The 12,623-nt window shown below is 41.7% G+C and overlaps 1 protein-coding gene across 1 annotated transcript in view; it reads right to left on the reverse strand.

Annotated features, from left to right (window-relative positions):
* SH3KBP1 (SH3 domain containing kinase binding protein 1) overlaps positions 1-12,623 on the reverse strand; it is a 513,710-nt gene that overhangs the window by 39,225 nt on the left and 461,862 nt on the right. The window contains 1 exon segment of the mRNA XM_040338226.1: positions 10,896-10,981. Coding sequence (XP_040194160.1) covers positions 10,896-10,981 — 86 coding nt within the window.

Here is a 12,623-nt window from a genome sequence, read left to right on the forward strand (position 1 = left end):
CACTTTAAAAAAAAAAGTGTTGCAACACTATCCGAAATTTCAGCATTTATTCCATTTTATCAAAAACAATTAAAGAGTGCTTACGAACCCATGCTGTAGCACCCTACTTTGTTTTTATGACATCTTTACAACTATTAACATGAAAACCAATCTGGCACTTTTCATAAAACACTAAGATATAAATTCCCAATGCAATTCAAATGAAACATTTCCTACATCAGCATCCAGTAGAAAAACGACATCTGTGCCCGTAGATTTTCCCCAAGGAGCATGACAATGTTCATTTATAAAAAAAGTAGAATGTATAAACTGACAACAATACTTATTTCCTATTAAGATAAAAAAAAAGAGATAAAATCAGTAAGCTCTATAAAAAATAAGATCAGCCAGGATGACAGCACAATTGAAGAAAAACTCAGCAGCCCCAAAGGAAAGGATTTAAAGAGTAACTCCACTCAAAAAACACATTTTTCAAGCTGTGATGGCTGCTTAACCAGACAATTTTTTTAGACCTGCAATTATTTGTCTGTGGAATCTTAATCTGCTTTTAAAAAAAATCTCACAAAATCTGCCTGTTGTTGTTGCTTAAATAGAACTCTACCCACTTTTCACTATGTAAAATATGACCCTGTCAGTCTGAAAGCAGGATGCTGTGCCAATCACTCGTGCTGTGCCTCTTTTCTCATTTAAGAAGGCGGCATGGGAACTTCCCCTATCGCCCTTACCTCAAATGTCAGGTTGGGTTTGATGAATAACTGAAACTTAATTAAAAAAACTGAGAGGCTTACAATTGATTCCCATAATCTATTAGTTTGAAATATTCAGTATTTTTACTTCATATTCACATTAGCTCGGGCCAATTCAAGCAAAATAAAATATTTTGTGGAAAATGTAAAGAAAGAAATATGATCTCTGCACTCAACTGTTCATAACCTGGATAATGTAAACTTAGCATATGGAAAATGAAAGGGTACCAAGTGTCTCAAGGCCTAGATACTGGCAGCATGTACCCCTGGTTAAAGGAAAGGATTTTCTAAATACAAGGTGGTATCAAAGTCATAGGTGTACCCAGAGCATTTGGCACCCAGGGTGGATCCTATATCTGGCACTCCACCACCCCAGGCTGGCAGGCAGCGCACAGCACATTGACATCAAGTGACATTAGGGTAGTATAGCAGGTTAGGTGATATAGTGCCAGGTTAGGGTGGTATATAGTGCCAGGTCATAGTGGTATATAGAGCCATGTTAGGGTGGTATATAGAGCCAGGTTAGGGTGGTATAGAAAGACAGGTTAAGATGGTATATAGAGCCAGGTTAGGGTGGTATACAGAGCCAGGTTAGAGTGGTATAGGTTATGGTGGTATACAGAGCCAGGTTATGGTGGTATACCATGCCGGGTTAAGGGGGTATATAGAGACAGGTTAGGGTTTTATATAGAGACAAAGGGTGGTAAATAGTGCCAGGTTTTTCTGCATGTAGTGACAGTGTGCACTGCTCAGTCACTTACAGCATGTCAGGTGATGAAAAGTCTGCTGTGGTCTCTCCTCCTCTTTCTTCTGCCTGATGGGATGAGTCTGTAGAAGGAGTGAAGGAGGCAGCCACATCCCGACCCCACCAACCAACTGCAGTTGCCTTGGGAGATCGTGAACATGCCAGAGGGACAGCCTAACTTGATGAGATAATAGAGCGGAGTTACAGACAGCCTCACCCACACCGCTGGGCTCTGTGCTGATCCGAACAACTTTTTACAAAGTTGCGATTTCAGGGAAAGTTAAGGGGCCCCACATGCACCCTGGTCCCTGGGCAGTGGCTGAAACTCCCCCAATGTGTATCACCCGGTGCGGACCGCCACCCCGAACCCCCCTTGGTACACCACTGATCAAAATTTTAAGACGGCGGTGCTGCAATGAGTCACTTAAGGTGTTTTGACTGGTATGCCCACTTCAAGAGAGAGCAGAAGAACATCACTGGAAGATGACAGGAGATCAGAAAGACCTTTAACAAGCTCAACCCCCAAAAATGTTGAAACCATTCAGCAACTTGTGCTTGATGATCGTCGGAGAACAATCTCAAAACACCTCGAACGACTTACTGCTGCATTGCCGTGAACTTGCCGAATCATGTCAAATGTCTATGTAGCAGATTTGTCCAGTTTAGCCAACAGTGTCAGAATAGCACCAGTTGCACTCCTGGTGTACACAGGACGATGTCTATTGGCGCACTGACTTATGAAGGCCAGTGACTGCGTACAGCCTTGTGCTGCCATCTATTGGCGTGTTACAAAACTAGTCTCGAAACTTTTTGATACCACCTCATATATGAATGAACATGTAAGATGCAAATTGTAAAAGCCATAAAATGTAAACGGCTTCTGGGATGTTAAATAGAGCATATTTTTCTGGTGGGGGGTATATATGGCCACTGGGGGGGTGGGGGATATATGACTGATTACCTCCCCCCAGGTAGGTTGTATAAATGGTGGTATGGTACAGGTAAGAGGGATGTCAAGAGAATGTACTGTATGTATGGCTGCATGTCTGCTGGTAGAGAAAGGAGGACGAAGGACTTTTGGAGGAAGGTGATATTGTGTATTTACAGTGTATAGCTGCATGACAAAACAAGATTATAACATTGTAAAAGTAATGTAAAATTACTTTACTGTAAACACTGCAAAATATGTGCTTACTGAAAATACACGACAGCTTGGTGGCCTGGGGTTCAAATCCCACCACTGCGTGAAGTCATCTAATTTAACATATTAATACACATTTTTAATTCTACATTAGTGGTGTTGCTGCCTTTAAAATCCCACTCAGGGGGGTGCTTCCCTTTTTTCCAAATCTCACCAAGAGCACTATCTGCATGAAGACTGTATATTGTCCTTGTGTTTCCATGGGATTCCTGTGTGTGCTCCAGTCTCCACCCAACCCAAAAACATAGTAGTATGCCACCCAGTATATGACCAAATTTACCCTGGTACCCTGATAGCTCCCACAAGAGCAGAGGCAAAGAGAGTGCACTATGCACTCAGGAATTGCTTTACTGTATATTCATGAACAAAACAAATAATGGTAAGCACTAATGAATGTAATAACTTACATACGTTTACACTTTATCATTGCATTCTGTAAGCCCTTGTTCATTCTTTGCATTATGCAACAACCACAAAGTGCATAGCAGATACTGGGAAAACTGCTTCCTAATTCTGCCACAGGCAGTTATCTAGACATATCATACGAAGCTTTCTGAAGGCACACGTTTCACGACACACATGTTCCCACATAGCAATCCTCATAAAAACATAACATATGGTTTAGTTAGGTTTAATGTCCCATAAAATATAAATATAACAAAGTATTTTTCATAAAAATAAAACCCGAAACAATAAAAATGCCACATTAGTAAGGCAAACAGACCTCTGCAGCTAAAACTCAATTCAGTTCATGAATAATACTGGGATATTGTATTAAAAGTGGAATTCTCCTGATTCCTGCCAGTGCAATGCAATAAAATCTTACCTGGCACACAAGGGAGAAAGATTTGGTCTCTCACTGCTCGTAGCTCCAGAGTAACAGAGTAGCTGTTACCTTACTGAGTGACTAGAACAGATGACATTGGAGAGGTGACAAATGTCAAATCTTTCATGATTTGTTTACACCAGAGAACTTGCCTCACTAGCAAAGTGCTGGTTTCAGCTCGGCAAAGCACAGATCAGCTCTCCATCATCTTTATTGGCTTACAAAAAATGAAAACCAATAAAATTACGTAAATGCTATCTAATCATAATGAATTTATAACCATTTTAAAAAACAAATTAGGATGTTAGGCCTCTTTACAGCTTTAAGATCTTTGCAGTGCCATTACAATGACATGTGCATGACGATTCACAATTTCCATAGAAGATACATTTGGTTTTGTTGGGTATGTGCAATGTGTGGGGCACGATGACCACCCATGATCATTCAGAACAGTTGTTACATGGTCCCGAGTTCATTCACATCTTTGTGTATGTAAGATCATATTTATGACATTGATTACTAAAAGCGATTTCAGATTTACCCTACAGTGTTTTAAGCACATAATCTAAATGTTAAGAAGTTAAGGGCCGGATTCAGAAAGAGATACAACGGCGTATCTCCTGGTACGCCATCATATCTATGCGCCTGATTCATAGAATCAGGTTACGCATAGATCTCCCTAAGATCCAACAGGTGTAAGTGACTTACACCGTCGGATCTTAGGCTGCAATTCTAGGCCGGCCACTAGGTGGCGATTCCATTGCGGTCGGCATAGAATATGCAAATGAGTCGTTACGCCGATTCACAAACGTACGCTTTCCTGTCGCAGTAAATTTACGCTGTTTCCGTAAGAGATACGCGGCGTAAAGATAAAGCTGCCCCCTAGGTGGCGTAGCCAATGTTAAGTATGGCCGTCGTTCCCGCGTCGAAATTTGAAAATTTAACGTTGTTTGCGTAAGGCGTCCGTGAATGGCGCTGGACGCCATTTACGTTAATGTCGAAACCAATGACGTACTTTGCGACGTCATTTAGCGCAATGCATGTCGGGAAATTTTAGGGACGGCGCATTCGCAGTACGATTGGCGTGGGAACGCGCCTAATTTAAATGATCCACGCCCCCTACCCGGATCATTTGAATTAGGCGGGCTTGCGCCAGAGGATTTACGATACGCCGCCGCAACTTTTACAGGCAAGTGCTTTGAGAATCAAGCACTTGCCCGTAAAACTTGCGGCGGCGTAACATAAATGAGATACGTTACGCCGCCGCAGAGATGCGGCGATCTACGTGAATCTAGCCCTAAGACTTTATATTGTGCTAGTATATTATAAATACACTTCAGCCGCAGGATGTGGAGAAAGCCTCTTGAGGGGGGAGGGGGTAAGCAAGAGTGCCAGGACACCCACTAACACACAGCTCCTTTGTCCATCTGCAAAGTAGAGAGTGTCCTGACCCTCCTGCTCGTCCCTCCCCCCTCAAGAGGCTTTCTCCACACCTGGGAGAAAGCCTTGCATTACTGTGTGGAGTTACAGACAGAAGAACAGGAAGTGAGGATTTCTCAGAAGAAATAAGGACATATAAAAGCAAAATGGAAGGATGAGGTAAGTGAAGGAGGACTGCACTAAGGTAAAGGAAGCTATTTAGGGAAAAACATTTTTACCTTTACAACCCCTTTAACTATGACTGGTACCAAGTTAAAGGGTCACTAAAGGAATTTTTTTTTTTTAGCTAAATAGCTTCCTTTACCTTACTGCAGTACTGGGTTCATGTCCTCATTGTTCGTTTTTGCTTTGAAGTAGCTGTAATTCTGCTCTGATCTCCACACTTCCTGGTTGCCTGTTTCCTTATAACCATGGTACTGGGAGATTTTCACGGTGGTCTAAGCTGTCATTACTGTGTGTCTAAAACTCCTCAGAACCAATCAGATTCATTTTAAAAACAAAACACTGCCCTGGATTTGTTTGTTTTTGTTCTGTGTCTTCCCGACTCACCTCTCACCCGGAACTTCATGTATGTACATTTAAAATCGAAAGTGAAACTAGAGGCACATTATATGATAGATTAAATTCAATTTTTAATCATTTTTAAAAGGAATCAGTTAACTTTTATGTCTCTATACCCAATAAACAGTCATTTCAGCAAAAACATTTTTTTCCTTTAGTGACCCTTTAAGAATGTGGAGTTCTAAAGCTTTGTGGGTACAGCACTTTTGGTCATCTAAATTACGTTTCACAGGACCAAATATATGATCTGTCAGGAGCAAGGAATGGGAGTTATCAAATGTTCAGAAACATGTATTGCCCTACAGCAACCTTTGAAAAAATATACGGGAATGACACAGCTACACGTCTTTAAGAAATCACTTATAAGTGAATATACCAGCATTCCCTTAACCTGTCGCAAATCTAAACTGCACCCTGCCATCTACCTCCTACTCATCTATTCACCTGACAAGCCGTGAAGAATTCAAACCTAATTGATGGAGTATTGCATGCTGTTGGTTATTTTATCATTTTGCAGCGTGTCTCTTTTACTCATTATATGATTTTGGTCAAGGGGTTAGTTGGTCAGGATACCAATTATTACAATGATCAAACAACCTTTTTAATACTGAACCCTTTGTACAGTGGATTTTTATATAGTAAAAAGTAATCCTTAGAGATATATCATTATAGTACCACAAAAAATAGATCAGCATATCTGAAACAACTTATTTACTCACAATGGAACAAATGTATCTATTTAACCAAGTTGTAACAAATTTATTAAAAAACATGATTGTCATCCATTTAATGTGCGCATTTTTGCAACGCATTGCAATGGACAGTAGTAGTAGTTTGGCCCTAAAGACACATTTTGGGAAACAAATGTATTGCACCCACATGGAGAAGCAGAGCAATGCAACCCCAATCAGTTAATTGCATGTGCAATCCACAGGTTCCTGCAGACTCTTCCACTGGCCACAAGTCCATATGGAGGTACTTTTTTTATGGGGCTGGAGAAAGTAATCAATGAACTACAAGTGCCATTGTGGCAGATGGATCTTGTAGTCTGTTAATGGATTTGTGAATAAGAGATGCAGGTTTGTGCGGGCACAGCCACACACAGCCCTGTCAAATTCAAAAGATTACAGAATGCTGCAGGGAGAAGCATGCCATGTTTCAGAAAAGTGAGAGCAGTTTGAAGAAGGGAGGCTAGGGAATGTAATGTTTCACATTACACCCCAAATGCAAAACAAGGGCACCCAACGGTGAACACACTAGGAAATGAGTGGTGCCTGGAGCTCATGCGGACAGCAAATTTCACTGAAAGAAGAATAGGGGGGAGGTTTCCCAAAGGAGTCTAAGAGGGAATTTCTCTTGAAGACATTTCCTACATTTTATGTTTTGTCTATAGGAAGTCTATATGAAGTGGGTCCTAGTAGATGACAGACTTAGCAATAGCATGCATTGTCAAGCAGCTGGAAGCTAAGCCAGCAGTATACTAGCATGCATTAAAAAATGAATTTATTCCAGAGATAAAACGATAATTATACCACTTTATAAAACTCTGGTTCGGCCACATCTGGAGTATTCCGTCCAGTTCTGGTCACCAATTCTCAGAAAAGATGTCATGGAGCTTGAGAGAGTTCAGAGAAGGGCAACAAAATAATTAGGGGGCTGGAGGACCTCAAATATGAGGAACGTCTACAAGCGCTAAATGTATTCTTCCTGGAGAAGAGATGCTTGAGAGGAGATATGATAGCAATATACAAATATCTCAATGGTAATCCCTGTGTAGGTAGGAAACTATTCAGTCTCAGAGACTGTAAGAGGTCACAGGGCCACACAATGAGATTGGAAGAGAAGCTGTTTTAACCTTAAGCTGCATAGGGGGTTTTCACTGTCAGGGCAGTAAGAGTGTGGAACTCTCTTCCACAATCAGTGGTGATAACAGGAAGTGTTGATAGTATTGACTCTTGGATGTGCATCTTATCAAACACAATATACAGGGATATGGGAAATATCGTATTTATCGGCGTATACCGCAAACTTTTTTCCCCTTAAAATCAGGGGAAAATTGTGGGTGCGCGATATACGCCGATCACCGCGCTGTGTTTGAACGCTGCCGCTGACATATACCGAGCGCAGTACACTCGGTCAGGCTCGGCTCCCCTCGCCGGCACGCCCTGTGCCGCCTCCTAGCCTTTATGCGAGAGGACCTGAGTGTGGCCGAGCGTACTGCGCTCGGTATATGTCGGCGGTGGCGTTCAAACACAGTGCGGGAAGCGGGGATCGACTCAGAAACAGTGCGGGAGAAACGGGGAGGACACCACTAGGGCCACAGACGGATGCCGGACCGGACAAGGCCACCGATGGACACCGGGCAAGACACTGACGAGGGGCATTCAAACTGTAAGTATTTTCTTTTTTTCTTGAAATTTCCCTTCCAGGTTGGGGGTGCGCGCTATACACCGGGGCGCGCTATATGCCGATAAATACTGTAATTATCTACATGAACACACACACCAACACAGGTCGAACTGGATGGACTATTGTCTTTAATCAACTTTACTATGTAACTATGACATCTTCTCATGAGCAAAGAAATACTAGCTAGGATTTTAACTGTTCCTCATTCTACCAAAATTGGAAAATAAAGTTTGGTCTTTGGATATTCTTTAATTCTGCTGAAGTCATACCTTTTTCACATTTTGACTGGTTACTTTGGTTTACTGCACTTAAAAATAAGAATTCCTGAATAATAGTAACTGAAAAAGACCAACATTTAACGTTGCCATAACTAATATACACTACATTGTCAAAAGTATTGGGATTGCTTTGTGCACTGGTCCAAATAATTTGGTGGAGGGAGGATAATGGCGTGGGTTTTTTTTTTAGGTGTTGGACTGCCCCTTAGTTCCAGTGAAGGGAACTCTTAAGTGTAGTGATCTCAATGTATAGTGTAGTCCAGTTAGATAATTAATATTTAGATGTTAGTATGATGACTATAAATTTGTTGTTCCGCAGCAACACACTAGGCTCTCCAGAGAATGCATTTTATTTAACTTCCAATAACAAACAAAGTCCAAAGTCCACAGACAATACCAAATCCAACAGAGCATATAATTTAAATCTCTTCCTAGATCTGTGCCTTCATATCAGAGAATACATAGAGAATATATTCTGAGTGACAAGACTCACCTCCAGGATTATATTCCCTATCCACTGAATAGCTGAGCAATTTGATTGGCCGTCTCTGATCTACATCCTGTCTTTCAGAGTGACAGGCAATGACCCAGCCGGAGACAGCTTCAATCATCACCTATTCCTAATTTTGCATCCTTGCATACTAATATGCTCCCTCTAATATGTAATTAGATTACATGTGGCCTGAGTAATGGTTTGATGTGTAAAATAGGCTCATCCTGTCTCTTTGCCTATTGACAATCGACAAGCGTCTTTTTATGTGTGAGGCCCCATACACACGATAGAATTTATCCGCAGATACGGTTCAGCGGACCGTATCCGCGGATAAATCCTCTCTAAGATTTCAGAGGATTTCAATGCGATGGCGTGTACACACCATCGCATTGAAATCCGCGCTGAAATCCTCTGCCGATGACGTGTCGCGCCGTCGCCGCTATTATGACGCGGCGACGGGCGCGACGCTGTCATATAAGGAATTCCACGCATGCGTCTATTCATTACGGCGCGTGCGGGGAATCCCTTTGGACGGATGGATCCGGTAAGTCTGTACAGACGAGCGGATCCATCCGTTGGAATGGATTCCAGCAGATAGATATTCTGTGCATGTCGACAAATATTTATCTGCTGGAAATCCATTCCAGGGGAGATTTATCTGCGGATAGATATCCGACGGAGTGTACACACCATAGGATCTATCCGCAGAAACCCATTTGATGGGATTTATCTGCGGATAGATTCTATGGTGTGTATGGGGCCTCACATGTAATTACAGGTTTGATGTGTAAAATAGACTTATCCTGTCTCTTTGCATATTGACAATCGACAAGCTTCTTTTGATGTGTAACATGTAATTATCTTAACAGGTACCAAATGTCAACTGAAATCTGGCCTGGTCAATTTTGGACTTATAATCTAATAATACAACATATATATATATATATGTATGTATATATATATATATATATATATATATATATATATATATATATATATATACACATACACATACACACACACATACACACAATATCCCACACAAATCGGCCAACATATTACAACATTAAGGTGTCAGCATTCCAAGACGTTTTGGACAATTTCATGCTCCCAACTTTGTGGGAACAGTTTGGGGATGGCCCCTTCCTGTTACGGCATGACTGCACACTAGTGCACAAAGCAAGCTCCATAAAGACATGGATGAGCGAGTTTGGGGAGGAGGAACTTGGTTGGCCTGCACAGATTCTTGACCTCAACCTGATAGAACATCTTTGGGATGAATTAGAGCGGAGACTGCGAGACAGGTCTTCTCATCCAATATCAGTGCCTGACCTCACAAATGCGCTTATGGAAGAAAGGTCAAACATTCCCATAGACACACTCCTAAACCTTGTGGACAGCCTTCCTATAAGAATTGACGCTGGTATAGCAGCAAAGGGTAGGCCAACTCAATATTGAACCCTACAGACCAAGACTGGTATGCCATTAAAGTTCATGTGAGTGTACAGGTGTCCCAATACTTTTGACAATATAGTGTAACTGTTGTGTTAATGCTACTGACAGATATGCATGTTTTATGATTTTTTATTTTATTTTGCCCATAGTCACAATATAGGAATAAGAACTCTTCATCGTATAAATCTGATGTCCAGTCATATATTTTCTCCTAGGTAAACATGAGTTAAACCCATAATATCTATAGGCTTCTTAGAGACTTGACAGCTTGTTAAGTACAGTATTCATACCATTGGCTGCAATTAAAATTGCCATGTTTAAATTATTTATGTTACTCTCAATATTTCCCATCTCTTTCCTGTAGTAACACAGATATCCCAAAAGGGCTTTAGTTTTACGAATGAAGTTAGGAAAATTCTAGAAGTCCATTACAAATTCAAAATAAAATAATAAATCCACATGATTGCTTTTTTGGCCACGTAGGAAATGCCATAGGAGCAGAGCTCTTTCCACTTTGCCTCATTATAGGAATGTACTTTCTGAGAGCTTTCTAATACATTCCTGCAGATTCGTGTTTACTACAGCAGTGTTCGGTATAACACACTCCCAAGTACTGAACAGGTTTATTATAAGTATGTGTGTAGGCTGGTATTTAGGATGTGTATGAATCTGTCAGTGTGTATGACAGAGCAGGGACTCTGAGGATATTTATAACCTGGCAGAAAAACATTCAGGACTTACCAATGTCATTGCTCTTATCTGATGAGTCTCTTTCTGGAGTGCTGGATACAGTACTGATTCCTACCTCTGCCTTTGGGCTCTCACTCCTGTGTGGCAAAAAATAAAATGATAATTCAAAATATATACCGTATATATATTTTCTCTTAATTTCCACAGAGACACAAAGGATGCATAATTTGCAAATATCACTCGATGGACACAATCTTCCTAATTTTATCTTTTGGTTCAGTGGTGGCCCGTCCATAAGGGGCACCCTAATCCATGTGTCCGGCCCCTATTTCACATGCAGGGCCCCGGACGCATGGATTTTAGTAGGGTTTTTTGCCTGATTTGCTTCAAAAAAGGGTGGGCTCCTGACCAATTGGGTTTCAGGACCAACTTCCTGTTCGACCGGGAGGAGAAGCAACGGCCCCGGAGTGAGGAGTAGCTAGAGCGAGGTACAGCAGCCCTACCCCAGTTCCTTGTCATCTGCCTCCTAAGGTAAGGAGGCCTTTGATCGCCACCTTCTCATCGGTCACCAGCGCGCGTGGGAGGGGGGGGGGCAGGGGTATTGGGCATTGGTTTGCCACCCGCCCCAGCCACCACTGCTTTGGTTTATTGTGTTTTTAAAATCAAGGTAAATTAGAGGGGATGTCTAATCTTTTAAATTTACTTTAGATAAACACATGAAAGAAATCAGATTGATTTAAATAATCTTTCTTGCTGACATTTTAAAAATGTTATCCTTTACTGGTGTTTCTGAAGTTGCACTTCTATGGTCTGCTGAATCTTTAAAAACAATACATCCCAATACATATATAAGGCTACAATCACACCAGCGATTTAGGCCAGTGCGAATTTGTAGCAGCAGGGATCTTCTGATTCCTGCTGCAGCATTGAGTGGTTAGGTGCGGCCATTTACTATAACAGGTCACTGGGGGCCTTTCACGGTTTGAACAGCCATCAATTAGAAAGGTCACCACAGGTAATCACTAACTGTACGTACAGCTACACATACCTGTAGCCACTGGCAAACTGTCAGTGACCTACTTGTGCTAGTATGCACCACATAATAGCACATTATGACAGTGCTGAGCTGTCACTGCTCTTGGTGCTTCCATCTTTGTCTTGTCTTCCTTTCCAGGCTCACACTCTTCAGGAGTGTGCCGTGAATGCAGAGACTGCTATGGCGCAATAGTGACTCCTAGGCGCATAAGTGAGAATGATGTCATCACGGCCCGACCATTTAACCACTTCCCGCCGACGTGGCGCATAAATGTGGCCTCTCGGTGGGTGGGCTTTAACGCCGAGAGGCATATATGCAGCCTTATGTAAACAGTTGTCTCTGCTGAGACTGCGAGCCCTGCGCACGCTCCCAGCTAAGTCAATTGTGGGGACCAGAAAGCTTCTGATGCATACTTGCATAACCTTTTACAAGACAATTTTATGGTCCAGTTTATTGAGGCTCTGATTGCTGGACCTGTTAATTCCAAACAATGCAAAGCTTATTACCAATATTCATATAAAAAAAAACATCTGGGTAGTGGTGACCAGAACATGATTTAATTTGATGTTAGCTGTAAGCAACAAACACATAGGTAAGATAAAAAGAGAGCAGATTTTCTAAGGATGAGGGCTGCTCTCCAAGACTTAAACTGGGAGGGAGTATTGGCATCAATGGACACAGAACAGAAATGGGAATTCTTCAAAAAGACTGTATGCAAACTCACTGCAAAGTATATTTCCATG

The sequence above is a fragment of the Rana temporaria genome, chromosome 2 (genome assembly GCF_905171775.1).
Source record: "Rana temporaria chromosome 2, aRanTem1.1, whole genome shotgun sequence".
NCBI classification, from domain to species: Eukaryota; Metazoa; Chordata; class Amphibia; order Anura; family Ranidae; genus Rana; species Rana temporaria.